We start from the raw sequence: 18,277 nt of genomic DNA, 5'->3' as shown, positions 1-18,277 counted from the left end.
TGATAGCTTAATGGTCTACTGGGGGGGAGATGGAAGCCTTAGGATGTGGAACCTAGTCAAAGAAGTATGTTGCTGGGGCATGTCCTTGAATGGTACTATGTCCCTTGCTCTGTCTTCTTTCTCTGTCCCTTCCTGCCCCACCCTGTCTCTTTTGGCTTACTAGGCCTTAAATGTGAGTGGTTTTGCACCCCTGAAAGCTCTTTGCTTTCCCATTGTCTCAACACCGGCTCAAGACCAAAAGGATAAAATGACCACAGATCCAAATCTCTAAATGCATGGACCAAAGTAAACCCTTCCTCCTCCTCTTCCTCCTCCTCCTCTTCCTCCTCCTCCTCCTCTTCCTCCTCCTCCTCCTCCTTCTCAGTTGACTCTTCAAGGTTTTGGGCACAGCAATGAAGAACTAACACAAATGCCACACCAGCTTTTTCATTCCATCTTTTCAAACACAAATCAGCAGTAAGTGTCCCAGATTGTACAACTACTCCATACACAGGGGAAAGAAAGGCTTAGATGGTGTTTTCTCTGATTTAGGCTTCTGTTCTTACCCAGCTCTCTGGTGGAGATGAAGTATTCTGTTCTGCCTAGGGCTTCATGTGGGTGACAGATGTTGCTGGGAGCATTTGCACAGGGACAGGAAGGGCTTTGCCACATCTGGTCCTGTGCACAGTCACCACTTTTAAGGAGTAAATAGAGCAGCATTAGGTGTTTGGAAGAGTCACCCAGGAGGCACACATGATCCAGAGGCAGCAGTGCAGCTGCTAACAGAAGGGAAAGGCTAATGTTTGTTAGGAAGGAACTAGACAGGAAGTACAGAGCCTGGCGTACACCCAGGACCAGGGTGTGTTTTTGATAATGTGGTATTTATGGAGTTGACATTAAGTGGTTCCATTTATTGCACTTGGGGCCAGGACAAATGCTGTGTTCCAGTACCCAGGTAACTGGAAGAGCTGTTAGCTTCCTGGTTTGGGCGTCTGACTCTGGTGTCAGCAAGTGTTGAGTTTCTCTCCCTGTCCTACTGTGTATCACTGACAGACCAGAGAGTTGTCTTATCTATTCAAGGATTCTTCCTTTACAAATGTAATCATATTAAAATTTCAGGGTTGGTGACAGAATCAAAAGATCTATGTTGTGCCAGGTGCTCAATATAGATGCTCAATAAATGTTCATTTCTTCTGTGGGTAGAACATGAACTTGCATCCATTAGGGCTAAGACCCATTCCTCTCTTTTCCTTCCTCACCCCAGTCAGCGTCTAACCTGCTTCTCTTCTCTAGTTATGGACCTCAGCTCTAGATCTGAGGATGCTTGCTACATGGTTTCAGGTTCATTCTTGGTGAAGAGTGGCCATATTTAGGGGCATTTGAATTTTGGTGAAACTTCTAGGATACTGCCTGCACTTCAACTCCCACTGTGAAGGCTGAATGTCCAGGGCCCACACAGCACTTGGGGGTCAGAGGACAAGGTTGGAGGGGATGGTCAGAATCCTCCAGGTGTGCAGAGAAGCCTGCTCGCTTCCTAGTGTGGATCTTTACTCCCCTGATGATTATGTAGGCACTGATGTCTTCCGTAGGTTCCATTTCCATGTGGGACTCTGCACTGGGTTCTGTTACTTGCAAGGGAGAATACTGAGTGCCAGACAGTCTTCTTTGGGTCTCCAGAGATGCTTCAGTGGGGGGTTGGAATGGCAGAAGTTCTAGAATAGTGGGTGACAGTGGGCTGGGAAAGGTATGCAGTATCTAGAACCCTCTTCTCTGCCTAATGGATGGGTAGCATGTGGTTCATCAGGGGAGTTCGAATCATCTGCTCTGGGTTGCTTCTTATATGTTTGCTTTCTTTTTTGGAAAATGTTCATTTGTGTTACATTTCTTGTGTAGTCATAAAATCTCAGAGCTGGCCACAAAGATCATATAGTTTAACTGCCTAGCTTAAGCCCACCTGTCATCCAACCACCAAGAAAAACAGAACAGTTCATCTAGGAGACTCTCCAGGAAATGAAGACACTGCCCCTAGTGCCTTTTGCTGATACTTGCTGCTGTGCTGTGATTTTTCCCTCACAGACAGGCACAGGGCTCCAAAGGTCTGCATGAAAGCATTTCAGAGGGTGGTAAAACCGCTCCCCAGCCTTCTCTTCCAGATAGGGCGCCAAGAATTGGAAGCAAAGTTCCTCCTCCTCCTCCCTAGTGCTGGGGATCAAACATGGCTTGTGCATGTTGGGTTCACTCTACCACTAGGCGGTTCGGTGCATATGAAGACTGGATTTTGACATCCCATGTCCTCTTGCACTATTTAGGTTTCTATTGCTGCAAATACCATGGCCAAAAGCAACTTGAGGAACAAAGGGTTCATTTCACCTCACAGGCTGTAGTCTCATGAAAGGATGGCAGGGAAGGAACTCAGAGCAGGAACCTGGAGGCAGGAACTGCAGCAGAGACCTCAGAGGAGTGCTGCTTACTGGGCTACTCCTCATGGGCTGCTCAGCCTGCTTTCTTATACAACCCAGGACTGCTTGCCTGGAGGTGGTATCCCTTGCAGTGGTAGAACACTTGTATCACAGGCAGGAAATCCTGCATCCAACCTCGAGCAGGGCAAAATTGGAGCCCAAACAAACACACTAAATTAAACAAGAACACTGGGGTCTGGATGAGCCTGTAGGCTCTGGTTTGCAGACACTGCATCCTATTGATGGAGAAATCATCTGCTTCCTTTGGTTCTTGTCATCTTATGTTCTTGTAAGTGGGTCTGTTCTAGATGTGGACAGTCCACCCATGGTTTATTTGGTCAACTCAGGCTCTGCCTATTCATCAGGACAGATCAGGGTATAACCATCCAGAACCCATTCATTTCCACAGTCTTTATAGACCTTGGAGTCCCTACCCAAATAGCCCAAAGCCTTTCCTAAGCCTTTGGGGACCACTGAAATCCTAAACTGCTGCTATCAGCTGGCATCTTTAGGCCTGAAAGCAGTCTACTGGTGATTGTTAGCAGTCTGGACTATGTCCTGACTAATGAGTGAGGTGTGTCCTCTTTGCAGTAGGACGGGATCATGGGCACAACTGCCTGCCAGTCAGGGTCCTGGCTAGGCAGTGTTTAGAAAGACTCTTAAGTTAGGCTACTGGTTCACTGTTAGCCCTGGGCCAGGCTCTTTCCTCAAAATGTGTGCTGTGTGTCACTGACCCTGACACCAGTTTCCAGGATCATTACAGAGGAGGGCAGCGAGGCACAGAGAAGTGAGGGTCAAATCGCTCTCAGCTATTGAGTCCTTACAATCAATCTGCACACAGAGCTGGGGCAGCGACCCAGCACTGTGCAAACTGTGGGAGCTCCTACCCCCACCCCAGGATGGCCAGCTGGAGGGCAGTGGGTGTGGGTGCACGGCCCTTGCACCACCCTCCTGCCCTGGCTTCCGTGGGTGCACATGGAGGGGTCGTCCGATCGCCAGTGACTGTCTCCCAGCTGCCCTGGCCTCCCGCGGAGCCAATCCCCAGGCGGCCAGGGGCCTGGCGGGGACGGCGGCGCCTGGCAGCGGGGGATTTGGGTGCGCTGGCTGGGCCGCCCCGCCGGGGGTGGATCTGGGTCCTCGGCCCGCCCGCCCTCCCGGCATGCCCCGCTGCTGGCCGCTGCGGGCAGCACTCGGACTTGGCCTTGGGGAGTTGCGGGGAGCCGGCGTACCCCGGAGCTGCAATTGAGGTGGGTGAGCACGCGGGGCGGGTGGCCAGTGGCGGGTGGCGGGAAGGCTCTCTGTGGGCAGCCAGAACACTGCTTTGTTCTGCCCTGCGGAAATGCAGCAGCGCTCAAGTTGGAGACCAAAGTTGAGCGCGTACGCCAGCCTTCCCTGGGGGCAGCCGGGAGGGCCAAGGAAGGGAGAGAGGGTTGGATCCTGATGGGTTTAAAAATCAAATGGAGGGAAGGGAAAGAGGGAGATAGAGCGAGAAAGAGCGATCCAGGGAGAGAGGAAAAGTCACGGAGATACAGAGAACACACAAAGAAGGAAAAGCGCACAAAGGAACGCCCACACTGAGGGATCGCAGAAGGCGGCTGAGGGAAAGTTCAAGAAAGCACAGACCTCAGAGAAACACTCCGAAACTACTGGAAAAGAGAGAAGAGGAAGGCGGCACTCTCGCAGGGGTGGTGGTGGTGACGGTGCTTAGAGAAATAGGGCCATGGAAGAGAGAGTGTGGGAGTCCTGGAGAAGATCTATTGGAGGAAAACAACTAGAGAGGAAGACATAAATAGGAAGAAAGAAGAGGGTTACCATGGATAGGCAGGGAAGGACAGCACCGAGTGTGTCTAGAGAAACTAAGGCTAACCTGTTCCCTCACCTTCCTGCTTTCCTAACAGAATATAAGATGAAAAAAAATTTTTTTTCAGAGCAGCTTTTGCAGACCGCTGAGGAGGCTTCCTTGACAATTTAGGCCAGTAAAGTCCCCACCCTGTTTATCCATCCCTCAAAATTCAGCTCAATCATCCCCAGGTCTGCGATGGAGGCTTTTCTAGAAAGTGCCATCAAACGCAGTCTCTTTATTATCCAAGTCTTCACATTACCCATCAATGCAGCTGTGCCCTTCTTCCCCACTGGTTCATCGACATGGGGGAGGGGGAATCTGTGTCTTCTCATCTCTAGTCTTCAGAATTCAGGGTTTGTTGTAAGCAGATGGTCAAAATATGCTCCCTAAGTGACCGTCAAGAGAGGTTGAATGCTCACAGACGTGCACATAAACGCCGCATATAGACTAAGTACAGTGGCTGGCAGGCCTGGGGTCATACAGACCCGCCGAGGCTGAGCACTCCTTTTTGTAGGTGAACAAACTCAACCCAGGGAGGGGAGGAGACTTTTTCAAAGGGGTGCCTATGGGAGGCCTGCCCTGAAAGGCTGCTGCTGTGAAGACCGCTAATCTGAGATGCTCTGGCCTGAGTTGAATGTACCCTGATAGGCTGTGTCACACTGCAGTAAGTGATGACTCACGTTCAGGATGGTGGTCCCATAGGACTGCATTATGTAATGACATCATAGCTGGTCTTAGTTTGTATAAGTTCAGTCTGGGTGTTTGACAATGACCACAATACCTGGCAATGCCTTTCTCAGAACAGAAAAGCATGTTGTTTAAGCCCTACCTGACCGTTGGTGTGAAAGAACCTGACAGATGGTGCTAGGCGAGGAATACTCCACTCCGCTTGTAAGTTTCCAACTCTGAAAGTGTCGATCACAACCCATCACCGAGTTTCATTCTCCCTTAGAAAGGAAAAGGAAGGTGACTGTTGACTTCACTTTGGACGGGTGGCTTTCTGCTGGCCAGGACAGATTCCTTAACCTCCTGGAATCTCAGTTCCTTCACCATAAAGCAGATATACCCCCATGCAATTGTCACTAGGCTCCATCCAGAGTATCTGACGCAGAGGAGCTCCTCACTGAGTAGAACCTTCCTCCATCCTGGCATTATTTCACTTACATGACTTCTAACATGAAGTCAGGCATCAAGGCAGGTGCAAATGTATCCTAAGCTTCAAAAATTAGCCCATCCTAACTGTAAAATAACCGCTTACCATAAAAGAGAAGGGAAATTCGGGTGTGGTAATAGGATGCCCTTGGGTTTGCAGGGGACCTGAGGGAGCCTTGCTACCCTTTCCATCCCCACTGGCCGTGTCCAGCAGGTGAGACCGGCTGCCCCTCCCCCACCTGCCATGTCGTTGCCAGGTCTCCCTGACTTTGCATTCTCTCCAGCTCCCACCTGCTCAGAGGATGTGAATGGACTAACTGGGAGCCGCTGGAAGCATGGAGACTGTGGTGATCGTCGCCATAGGTGTGCTGGCCACCATTTTCCTGGCCTCGTTTGCTGCTTTGGTGGTGGTCTGTAGGCAACGCTACTGCCGGCCTCGAGACCTACTACAGCGCTATGATTCCAAGTGAGTAAACTGTGATGGGGCGGGGGTGGGGGTGGGGATGGGGACGCTGACAGCAGGAAGCCAGAGGGACAGAAGGAATTTGGAGCTGGCCACTTCTGTCCAACCTATTCTCTCTTAAATGGCCCCTGCAGGCCACACTTCATACTATAATATAAAGACTCCAGAGCATAAGAACATTCCTTAAGCACACCAGCATCCCGAGGCACCTCTTTCTCGGTTCATTCAGTCATGGAGAGGTCGCTAAGTGTGTTCACCTGACACACAGGCCCTGTCTTTGTGATGCTAGCTCATTTGCAGGGGGATGAGCCAAAGCCATTTCCAGCCAAAACCCTGGGAGCAGACATCTGATGTCCACTCTTAAGCTATACACTCAAGCAACAGGTGTTCCAGATCATGCAGTCCCAGCACAGAGGCGCCTGCCGCCTTGCACAGCAAGTTTCTTCTTCCTCATGCATTGTTGTGTGAAGTTGATTTTGCAAGTAAGGCTAGTTTAGGTATTTTGAGCAGAGAGATCTGTGTAAGGGATGTTAGCAACAAACTTAGGTTTCTGGTGTTTACCTTAATTCTGTCAACACCTCTTGTGAATGCCCATTTATATGACCCCGGAAGGCTCTGCCTTGCAAAGAATGTTTCTGTAGCTTGGGTTCTACAGAACCCTGCTGTGAGGTGGAGGTGGTTTTACTCAGAGGAGTGACTCCCAAGAGTGATTCTGTACATGTGTTAGAGGGCACAGGTAGGTTTGGGAATGTGAATCTTTCCTTATTCACATAGATTTGAAGGGAAAAGAAAAGACCATTTGTTCTAAGACTGTTTTTTCCAAGACTGGGTATCTGTGTATAGCCTTGGCTGTCCTAGAACTTACTCTGTAGACCAGGCTGACTTTGAACTCACAGCTATCTTCCTGGCTTTGCCTCCCAGAGGCTGGGATTAAAGGCATATGCCAGCCCCCTGCCCCCCCCCCCCCCCACTCCAGCTTAGGACACCTTTGGAATCACGCTAACTACCTTTTCTCCAGCAGTTCAGCTCAGTCTGCTTTGTTTGCATTTTGGCCTGTCTTCTTGACTCATTGTTTAGCTGTGTGCCTTGTCTTATGCAGTGGGCACATTACAGTTAGATCTGTATCCAGGGCAAGCATCCTCTCCTCTAAGTCACCGATGCCTCTGTCACTATCACAGAATCCATAAGATAACTTACTGTAAAGAGAAAAGGTTTTTCTGGTTTCATGGGCTTAGAGGTTCTGGGCCATGATCAGGTGGACTTACTGCATTTAGACATCTGATGGCGCTGCCAGATAGATGAAGATTCATGGAGAAACAAACTGCCCACCTCATGGTCCAGCAAGCAGGAAAAAAGACAAAGGAAAGAGCTAGTGTCTCACAGTCCCCTTTAGGGTCCAGCCTTAAAGACTTAAAGCCCTCCCATTAGGCTCTGCCTCTTAAAGGACCTGACTCCTAATAGTGCCATTCTAGGAAACAAGCCTTTTACACACAGGCCTTTTGGGGACATTCAAGATCTAGATTATAGCAGTGGCTGCACTGAGAAGAGGTTTAGTCAGTCACTCGGCATGAGACTCTAACAGTGGCTATCCCTTCTAGGCCCATTGTGGACCTCATTGGTGCTATGGAGACCCAGTCTGAACCCTCCGAGTTAGAACTAGGTGATGTTGTCATCACCAACCCTCACATCGAAGCCATTCTGGAGAATGAAGACTGGATCGAAGATGCCTCGTAAGGCCCCAGGGAACTTTCTCTTTCTAGTCCTTTGGGATGGCAAAGGGGCTTCTGAGTTCCTTCACAGACACTCCACTGGGTACCCAGAGCTCTTCCCCTGTCCTCATCTTGAGGAGTGTCAGCATGGGGCATGACTGTGTTTGTTCTTGTCCTGAGCCTCTCACTTTGTAGACTTGAAGACTCAAGCAGTAAAATGTGTGGCAGACATCATTATAAAGTCTCCCCCACCCCTGTGTGGTTGGGCTATCCTTGGACTACCCAGGGATTCTGAGTCAGCTCCAGGAAGCCTTTGCTCTCAGTGTTCCAAGGAGGGCTGTTGGTTTAACAGGGCAGTTCTTTGAGAAGTATGTCTAGCTTCTGTTATCCTTTATCTTGTTGTTTTCTGATACACGTTTCTGGGGCACTATATACAGGGTGTGGGACCAGGCCGTACAGACATCAAAATGACAGGAGATAGAACTGCACCAAAGCCAATGCCATAGAGGCATCAGGGGCTCTCCGTATATGGGGAGTGGCACAGAGAGTTAGCAGGGTTGAGATCTGCCTGGGGTAAGAAGATCAAGGTAGCGTTGAGGAAACATGTCCCAGAGGGGTGCATTTTAAGAAATGTTTAAAATTGTGCTTGTGCTTCATGTTGACATTTTCATATATGTGTATCACGTATTTCAATCACACTCACCCCCATTACCTCCCATGCCCCTCCTACTTCTATGTAACCCTTTTCTTCCTAAGTAGTCTACTTTTATCTCCTTCTTCTTTCATGTCTTGTTTATGTGTGTGTGTGTGTGTGTGTGTGTGTGTGTGTGTGAGAGAGAGAGAGAGAGAGAGAGAGAGAGAGAGAGAGACAAAGACACAGAGCTAAAGGAACAGACAGAGAGACAAACACATTTAGTTTAACCGTGATTGCTTATAGGCACATATATAGCTTGCTTATGGGTGCTTATAGCACCATCCCAATAGTGGCCACACAACTAAGAAAATGCCTCTTCTTTTTTACTTAACAGCCATTAACTGCTTATAGGCCCTTAGGGAGCATGGGGCCTCTTAAGCCCCTCCCCTGAGTGGGCACCTTTTGACTTGGGTTTGCAAAGGGGAACTCACCAGGCTGAGTCCAAGGGGAAGGACATGCTGGACACGCAGAACTACAAAACGTTGAACTTGGCAGGTGGTGACAGAGCTGGCTGGAGGAGTGGGTCGGATGTGTATGCTATAGCACTGGGGAATTCTGCATGGAGGTGGTGCCTGCTTGCTGTGCCCTTCTGGTGCCTGCTGAAGAACAGAGTGGGGAGCTGGAAGGCGTTGGGCTCTTTAGAGCAGTACTGACAACTTTCCTCTTGTCTCCTCAGGGGCCTCATGTCCCACTGCATCGCCATCTTGAAGGTAATATTCTAATATTTGGATTTCCCCGTGAGGTCAAGGGCAGTTGTAGGAGCACCTCGGGTATACATGGAGCACCGCAGGTGTACATGGAGCACCGCAGGTGTACATGGAGTTGACCTTGCAACGGTCCCTTGTTAGCTTCATGCTATATTTCTTCTGTCTACTGTCATCTCTCCCTATTTGGTCTGTTTTATATTATCGTTCTAAATGTCCTCTTTAGGCTTTTCCCCAGTCTAGTCCTCTTAATGCAGTGACTTATAGAAAGGACATCTAGGGGGTCTCCAGTAATAATTTTTCCAACCCTGGGGAAGGCTGGGTGTCTGAGGTCATGGAGCTGCAGCAAGGGCCTCCCTGGGATCCTTTATTAATTCTGAGCTTAGTTCAGGGAATGAATCCTGTATTTGGGGTTCGGTTACTAAAGGATTTCCCCTGGCTTCCTTGGTGACAATAGTCAGACAAACGGGACAATCAGAGTAACAAAACACAAAAAAACCCAAATTACAACTTCTTCCACTTGGAGGCAGACTTTGGTCTTTGAAGGCCTGAACTGAAACCTTGGGAAGATTACATCCAAGTTCCACCGTAGCCATCCGCATATATCTAGCATTCGTTTCTCAACTCTTGCCTGATATTATCTTTCCTAATAGAACAATAACAATACACAAGTATTTAACAAAATGCAAATATGAGTTTCCAGCAACCTTATCTTTTTGTCTACTAATTATCCAGCATTTCAAAGGAGACAGCTCGCTCTTGTCTCTGAGGTCACTCAGTACAGGATATTAAAAGGCCCTGCATTTGCCTCTTCTTTAGCTATTTCTGTAGGAAGCTGTTGCCTCAGAGTCAGGAAGTTCCTTGGATGTATAAATATGGCTGCACGTACAGATGTGGTTGTAGGCGAAGGTAGCTGGGTTCACAGACTGGAGCAATGAACCATATTACATTTCCCTTTGCCCAGACATGCTATGTCTTGGGTCTTGTTTTTCTCCTGTCCTTTCCGATTAAAGGGGGAAGGGGAGAGGGCCCCTCTTCTTGGATTGGGGAGCTCAGATAAAGAAAAGAGTGTCTGAGCTTCCTCTTGAGACCCCAGGATGCCTTTGCTCCATCATCTCCCCTGTAGTGGGGGTGTGGAGAGTGTGGACCTTCCTCCTCAGTGGCCTCTTGACCACTCTTCTTCCTGCTTCCTTGCCCCAAGTACCAGCAGGTAATGGGGCTTCTTTGCAGGGATAGAGGCATGCTTGATTTTAGCATAAAGGAATACAGAAAGGGGCCACAAGGCTTGGAACTGGCCAGTAGTGTGAAAGAAGCCCATGTGTTGTCATTTTGCCTTTGCCCTACTTTTCCCAGAGCCTTTTTTAATCATCACCTGCACAAATGTACTAATGGCCCACAACCCTCAAAAATTGTCAATGTGGATGCTACATTGGAGAACATGCCTTAAGAAAACAGTTGTCTTTTGTCCAGCCCCATTTCTGTGAGCACTCCGCTGGAGATATTTTCCATTTAGAAGTCGGAACCGTGAGGTAACAGAAAGTAGCTCCCCCCAAATCAAGGTGGTAAAATTGGAGCGCGTGTTTTTCCTTAGATGGATTATTCCAGCTTAGTCCTCGTTGAGCTGAAGTTCTGCCCTTGGTCTGAGTGCCCCTCCCCCAACAGCTACCACCTCTTGGCTTCAGCCTCTTTCCACCCCATTTCTTCTCATCGCTAGGGTAGGCCAGTTTACTGGCAGTGCCCAGGGTGGGGCCGTGTTTATCTTTGTCAGGGTGCCACAGCCCTTGGTGTGGAAGTGGGGAGCCAGGTCACCCCCATCACCTCTTGTCTCCTTGTTATATTAGATTTGTCACACTCTGACGGAAAAACTTGTTGCCATGACAATGGGTTCTGGGGCCAAGATGAAGACGTCAGCAAGTGTCAGCGACATCATTGTGGTGGCCAAACGGATTAGCCCCAGGTAGGTGTATGGTCAGCAGATGTGTGGTCCCACACTCCGCAGGGGAAGCTGAGGTAACCAGCGAGGCTAAGCACTGCTTTCAACAGTAGGTCTGCAGTCTCTGTTATCTGAACCCCTAGTGTATACAGAACTGCCTCCCGTGGGCATTCCTCAGCTGAGGTGGTCACTCATTTCCCTTGCCAGCACAGGTCCTTTCCCAGCTCAGGATAACTGGGCTGACAGAGTCTGTGGCTCCTTAGTGACAGCTCCTGCCCCTACCTTGTCAGCCTCCCTTCCCTTGCTATGCAGTGGCAGTCAGCAGGCGCATTTCCCACTGGCTCCTGCTACTGTCTTCGTGACTGCAGCCATCCCATAGGTCCACCCAGATAGGTATACTGAGGACTGGTTTAGGGGATACCTTCCTTCCATGTGTCTCTCATTTGCTGCTCAGCCTAGCGCTGAGTCTCAGCCTTGCGCTGGGTGGGAAGGGAAGTCACAGAGCATCCAGACCTCCTGAATTCCTGGCTGTCTGCAGAATCCCCTGTGGGAGGTACCCGGCAGGGCCTCAGTCAACAACTACACCCCCTCAGTAGGACTGGATTTTGCAAAGAAAAATAAGGCCCTTTTCTTAGAGCAAAAGGATGTGCTAAATGCACGCTGCCACCTGGTGGCTGGTATGTGGATTGGTTATCAAATGACGGATTCCAGGAAAGTGTTCTTATCAGTCACCTGACCCCTCTGCCTTGAACAGCCTCCACTGTGCATTCCTGGTGTCTGGGTTAAGTCACAAGCAACCAGACTTTTTTGTCTCAAGAGTAACATAGTAAGACTCAGGAGAAGCGATGTGGAAGATCCTCTGAGAAATACAAGACAGGCCTGAATAGCTCCTGGTTCTGGAGTTGTGCCATGGGTGTAAATGCCTGGTTGGCAACAGCGGCTGCACAAGACACCCCACCCTCCCAGACACCCAGCTTGTGCCAGGCACCGCCTCTGACCTCCCAGCAGTCTTAGATTGTGTGGTGTTCGTTTCTGCTGGGCCCTTCCTTGTGCTTTTTGTTACCCATTCACGGTTTGGGCAGCCCCTGAGGTGCAGATTATAGATAGGGTGCTGGGGTGCTGATTTCTGAGAGGGAACAGGGCTAACAGCTTGCTGAGGTGAGAGTGTGCCATTATTGCTAGGAGGACAGAGCTCTGCAGAGTGCCCCAGACAACCTCCCTCATGTTTCTTGCCAGAATTCTCTTGTTTTCTTCGTTTGGCCTCATGAGTTCTCCCTCCGGCTGATATTTTGTCCCCATGTCCTTCCTGTTTAATTTTCTCCATCTGTCATGATGATGATTTATTATTTCAAGGAGAGCGGTTTCTGCCTTGGGCTCTGCAAGGGGCTGACTGGGACGCATGCTCCAGACCTCCACGCCTCTCTTCCTGCTTGCTAGTCCTCCGGCCTGACAGTGAGGGCTGTGTATTTTTCTTAGTGCTTTTAGAGATCAAATTATACAGGTTTTTTCCCTCTTTGTACCAAGTGATGATGGGAACAAAATCTTGTACCCAACAAATCAGAACAGGAATAAACTTAACTTAAAATATTAGCCATAGACTATCCAGGATGGAAAACACACAAACACAGCGGAGAGGTTTGAACTCAAATTAAGTGGTGGCTGTGTATGTGTGTGTGTTTCTATGTTACTGCATTTGCATCTTTTAAAAACCCACAAAAGTAATAAATGCTTATAAAAGTTAAATTATTTCAGGAATAGATTATCTGAAAAGTGAGATGTTCCCTAATTCCACCTCTCCCAATCTGGGGAGATTAGCCACCATTAAATGATGAGCATTCCCTTAGATGTCCCCTCTTGCATTTCATAGCTTTGGCTTACTGTTTGTTTGGTTGGTTTTTCAAGACAGGGTTTCTCTGTGTAGCCCTGGCTGTCCTGGAACTCACTCTGTAGACCAGGCTGGCCTTGAACTCAGAAATCTGCCTGCCTTTGCCTCCCAGAGTGCTGGGATTAAAGTCATGTGCCACCACTGTCCGACTTGGTTTACTGTTCACATATGTAAAAGGATACAGCACGCTCACGCTTGGTAATTACCTTTCCAGTGTTGTAGTGATCTTGAGCATTGCTCCCTGTGTATGACCTCACACATTGGAATGAAAGCAAAGACAGAGAGCAGGGACGTTTTCCAAGCAGAATCTACAGTCCTTCTGTTAGACTATGCCTGGGTATGCAGAAGCAGGTAGAGAAAGGGCCCCTAAAGGTGGGTGTGTAACACCACCAGAGAAGTATGGAGTGAGGATGGGAAGGAAGGAGGGAGGAAAGGAGACTGCTAAGTGAAATGTTAACAATAGTCCCTTTGTTTCCCCTTAGAGTGGATGACGTGGTGAAGTCAATGTACCCTCCACTGGACCCCAAGCTCCTGGATGCACGGTGAGAGGAAGGATATGTGACTCACCATGTCTCTCTCCAGGGTCGCTATTATCAACTGTGTCAGGTTGGCTGCTTGGGTTATTTAGAGAGGATGTTCTTCCAGATTTCCACCCACCCCTGGCTCCGGGGGAGCCATCCAGTGAGCTGAGCCCCACAGGTGATAGACCCCAATCTCCTTCCCGAATCCCTGAGATGAAGGTGCAAGCCATGCTTCAGCCTTGGGTCTGCATGCTTAACTATGCTGACTGTGCCTCCCTGCCCTCCGCTCCCCATCCCTCCCTCTGATCTTTGGACTTACCCAGGTGCCACACCTTGCTGGAAGCCCTGCCCAGTTGGGCTGTGGTGAGGTGAACCCAGCAACGAGAACACATAACACGTCAGCCACAGTGGAAACCACTCCCCTCCTCCTCACCCTCCTCCACTCCCCAGAATGTACTCAGCCCTACCAAATGTAAACCCATAAAATACCTACCTACTGTCTCCATTTGATTTGTGAGGCTCCCACTGACATGTTGTGTAATGGTTGCCAGGTGGCCAGTAAGTCATGACACGTCTTAGGTTTCTCTGCCCACTCCTGGTGCTGCTCAGCTTTTTCCATGGGTTAGTAATTGATAATGGAGCCCTGAACACATCTGGCACCATATAAAATCATTTCATTGTGGATCTTTCAACCAAAAATAAAACAAAACAAAACAGAGAAACAACAACAAAACCTTCCTTCTCAATTTGATTTTCAATTACATTTTCTTTAGTGTTGAATAAGCCAGCCCTGGGCTTATTGATTTGTGATCAATAAGGGATGCTCCCTGAAGAGGGATATATATATATATATATCCCATCTTTAAAAGTGGGCAGCAGTTAGAGATCTGCTCATCCAATTGACCACATCCAAACTGTTTCATAAAACACCCTTCTGGGAGCTGTTAATGGGTGTGCTGCAGAAAGCCTCTTCCACCATCTGACATACATTTGCCAGCTCCCGATGGGGCTTTGTTAATCCCATCAAAGGCTCTGAGACCTTCCGGTAGCCATGTTTAAGCCAGCCATCCCCGCTATGTATTTCAGTGCCGATCCACTGTGTTAAGTAACTAACTGCTCACCTTCCAGGGAAGGGTCTTCAGTTTGGGGAACACTAACCTAGAGTGTGCACTCATTTGGGCTTCTGGGAAAAGTTCTCCACTTTCTACAGAGTCTGATCTCTCGCTCTTTTGCCCCCTAGGACAACCGCCCTGCTCCTGTCCGTTAGTCACTTGGTGCTAGTGACCAGGAATGCCTGCCACTTAACCGGGGGCCTAGACTGGATTGACCAGTCACTGTCTGCTGCTGAGGAGCACCTGGAAGTCCTTCGAGAGGCAGCCCTGGCTTCTGAACCAGATAAAAGCCTCCCCAACCCTGAGGGCTTCCTGCAGGAACAGTCGGCCATTTAATCATCTTCGAGGCCCCGTTTCTGCCCCTGGGCGAACCTACTTCCTGTAGATTTAGTTGTTCTTAGAGCCTGGGTGCAGGGTAAAGCCGAGAGCCTCACGCTGGATGCCTCTGCTGCAATGGCAAACAGTGGCTGGAGAGTGGCAGTGTAATCCCACAGTTAGGGGAGACCCCGTGTACCTCCACAGCAGACCGCAGAAAGCTGCAGGGCTCGCTGCTACGGTTAGTTCATTTAATGTTTCCAAGAAAATCGAGTTGCCCTCTAAGAATCGAGAGACTTCACATCAAATTAGAATTTCCGGCTTCTGAATTCAAGGTGTGGCAACATGGACAATCAGAACTAAGTGCTAGGTTGAGATTGTCTCTTTAGGTGACCCTTGCGCTCCCCTTGATGTTTTGTGTTCTGTGCTTGGTCCCTGAAGCATCGGAGCTCCCCACCCCCACCTCGCTTCTCATGTAACTTTCCCTTTCCCATTTGTGTTAGAAGCTGAGGAAATATAAAGTTGATTGTTTCCTTTTTATCACTATGCCTGCAATTTCACTTTACAACCGCCAGGCGTGTAGTAAACTTGTTCTTCTGTTTTCCTCAATTGTACAGTTACAGAGTCAAGTGTATTTGTGGGTTATATGGTGGAATGTGTGAGAACTGAGGACAGATGGAGAGGTCTCGAGAATCTTGAAGGTGCCATGTGTGTGTGTGTGTGTGTGTGTGTGTGTGTGAGAGAGAGAGAGAGAGAGAGAGAGAGAGAGAGAGAGAGTGTTTGTGTGTTTTGGAATCTGTCTTGCAAATATTCAAAAACAAAGGGCACTTTTTTATTGCTTGGCTTTTGGTTTTTAAATTGTAGCCTTGAATTTGAGATCCTCCTGCCTCCGCTTCCACAGTGCTGGAATCACTGGCATCTAATACCACCCGCACTGATATTGGGTGGGCACATCTCTGACCTGAGAACTCAGTGGGACCCAGCTCAAGACTGCATACTCCAGATCGTGTGATTCCCCTCCACTCATGGAGGGGAGCCTGAAGAATCTTCTTTTCACATTTACAGAAGCAGCCTCGCACCTGGATGTTGGGACTGGCTCTCTGGACTGTTGCCGGGGTCCCATCTCTGATATTAAGCATGGTTGGAGCTACCTCTGACCTCATTTCAGCTTGATATTGGGGTACCAGGAACTCATCCTCACTCCAGGATCTTGTTTATCTATGATTTGCATATTTCATTCTCTCCTGGCAAGAAGGTAGCTCTGACCAACCAGCACAGTATTGCCCTTTTTAGACTGCAGGGTGGATTCCAGGGAAAGCTTGTTAAATGTCTACTTCCGCCGGGCAGTGGTGGTACACACCTTTAATCCCAGCACTTGGGAGGCAGAGGCAGGTGGATTTCTGAGTTCGAGGCCAGCCTGGTCTACAGAATGAGTTCCAGGACAGAACTACAAAGAGAAACCCTGTCTCAAAAAACCAAAAAAAAAAAAAAAAAAAAAAAGTCTCCTTCCATCAATCCTAAAAGTATGTTAAGCATTTAACTCCTCTCCTGCTGGAAGCTGTGCCTGAGAAATGTCAAAACAAAAACAAACAAAACCCACTCTGCCTTTTTCACTTACGGCCTCCACAGACAGTTCTCATGGCCCGACTTTTGTCTTTGTCGTTCTTCCTCCCTTAAGACCCAGTAGCATCACAGGACATCTGAGGCTGCAATGGCTGCCACTGTGGTAAATGTCCTCTGCACTTGAACTCTTGTCCTGAGTGATTGAAGTAAGTCTAAATTGTGATCTCAGTTGTCATTTGTTCTGGGTGGAGGGTGGGGGTGGGGTGCTCAGAGTTCTTTAAGGTAATCTCTGCCACTGCTTACCTTTCCTGAGCCTGGGAGGCCTGTCACCCATCATGGTATACCCTCTGTCAGGAGGACAGATTGCTCAGGACCTGAGGAATGTCTGGGGTTGGGGGAGGCGAGGAAAGGAGGAAGAGAGAGAGAGAGAGAGAGAGAGAGAGAGAGAGGAGAGAACACACACACACACACACACACACACACACACACACACGCACACGCACATGCACGCGCACAGGTACATGTGGTTTTGCACTGGGCAGCTTTTTTTTTGTGCTGTGCAAGCAAAAAGCCTCTGCACACTGTATACAGGACCCGGGCAACAGCAAGCCGGTACCAGCTACACCTTCAGGGTAGAAGGTGACTCCAGTCTTCCTGACCCTTGGGGATCTTGCTGAAGACAGTGCCTGCTTTGGGAGGGATGGATGGTAAGTCCAGATCTCAGGAGTGTCTCTGCTGGGTATGGTTTGCCAGGTAACAGATACAGCTCACATCCCCAGCTGAGTAGTGTCTGGAAATGGTGACAGAGCCATTCTCCCATGATTCCATCCTCTCTCATCCTAGGGCCACTGGTCTCAAACTCAAATGAAGAGACACTCTGGAAGAATAGGAATCCCGCATGAAGTCAGCAAGAAGCTTGAAGTCAGAATTAGGTTTGAGTTTCTACCTGGTCCTTTACTGTGGGAGCTTGGACAAGCCCTCAGTCTCTATGGCCATTAGCTTTTCTCATCTGTCAAGTCAAGGTTACTGCCTCTTACTTTGGTGTGTCAATCAAATGAGATGTGGGTGTATGGAATACCCAACTGTGTCCCTGGTCCTGACTAGCCAGTGTCAACTTTGCTGTCCTGACAAAGTTCTATGCTGATACAGGTGGTGCCAGACATATCACTCTAGATACCATGGCTGTGTTCTAGCATCCATGCCATTTGTGGGTGAAACAGCTGAGTGGGGGCTAAAAGTCTAAAGTGGGGTGCTGGGGAGGTGGTTGACTCCGTCTATAAAGCACTTGCCATACTAGCATGAGAGGGTGAATTCAGATCCCCAGGACCCATGTAAAAAGCTGGAGGAGGTGACATACATCTGGAATGCCAGAGCAGGGGCAGGGTAGAGCTCATGGACCAGTCAGCCCTGCCAAATTGGTGAGCGATGAGTTCAGAAATAGATCCTGTCTCAAAAAATAAGGTAGGGAGTAATGGCGATCACCTGACATTGACCTCTGGGCTCTACAGTTTACATGCACCTTCATGCACACATGCACGCACACAGACACGATCTAAACTCACTATAGTAGGGAGAATAGTTTAGTCTTATTCCTGTCCCCCCACCCCCAAGTATGTTTAGGCCACCAAGACCTTCATGTTAATGGCTCCACGGGGTCTCTTAAAGTTCAATGGACTGGCTTTGTACAAACCTATATTCCTCCCAGAAAACCTCCCCAGCTGCAAAGTCTATGGACAGTTCTCTTGGCTTACCTGGTGCTCTCTGAAGTCCTTTATTCTGGGGCTTCCTTATCTTCTGACACTGTGTCCACCAGGTCCTGGTATTTAGAAAATGGCTCCAAATTCTAAGGCCCTAAGTTACTGCCTGACCTTGGAAATGTGGGGATTTATTAGATGAAGAATTTTCACTCAGTGTCTACCTCCCTCTGTCTTTTTTTTCTAAAGAT

General features: G+C 48.9%; 1 protein-coding gene across 2 annotated transcripts; it reads left to right on the top strand.

The window, feature by feature from the left end:
- The first annotated feature begins 3,573 nt into the window (after window positions 1–3,573).
- Window positions 3,574–15,383, top strand: Tmem98 (transmembrane protein 98). Of its 2 annotated transcripts, XM_052196951.1 has the most exons (8): window positions 3,584–3,685; window positions 5,082–5,172; window positions 5,718–5,899; window positions 7,495–7,626; window positions 8,976–9,009; window positions 10,845–10,960; window positions 13,304–13,363; window positions 14,583–15,383. In XM_052196951.1, exons 3-8 carry the CDS (start codon window positions 5,769–5,771, stop codon window positions 14,788–14,790), a joined length of 681 nt encoding a protein of 226 aa, XP_052052911.1. In that variant the 5' UTR covers window positions 3,584–3,685; window positions 5,082–5,172; window positions 5,718–5,768; the 3' UTR covers window positions 14,791–15,383. The 2 variants fall into 2 exon arrangements, with proteins under 2 accessions (XP_052052910.1, XP_052052911.1); XM_052196950.1 differs by lacking the exon at window positions 5,082–5,172 and having other exon boundaries at window positions 3,574–3,685.
- The last annotated feature ends 2,894 nt before the right edge of the window (window positions 15,384–18,277 follow it).

This window comes from Apodemus sylvaticus, chromosome 10, assembly GCF_947179515.1.
Source record: "Apodemus sylvaticus chromosome 10, mApoSyl1.1, whole genome shotgun sequence".
NCBI classification, from domain to species: Eukaryota; Metazoa; Chordata; class Mammalia; order Rodentia; family Muridae; genus Apodemus; species Apodemus sylvaticus.
The sequence above is the reverse complement of the archived record's forward strand: the minus strand, read 5'-3'. Positions and strand labels throughout refer to the sequence as shown.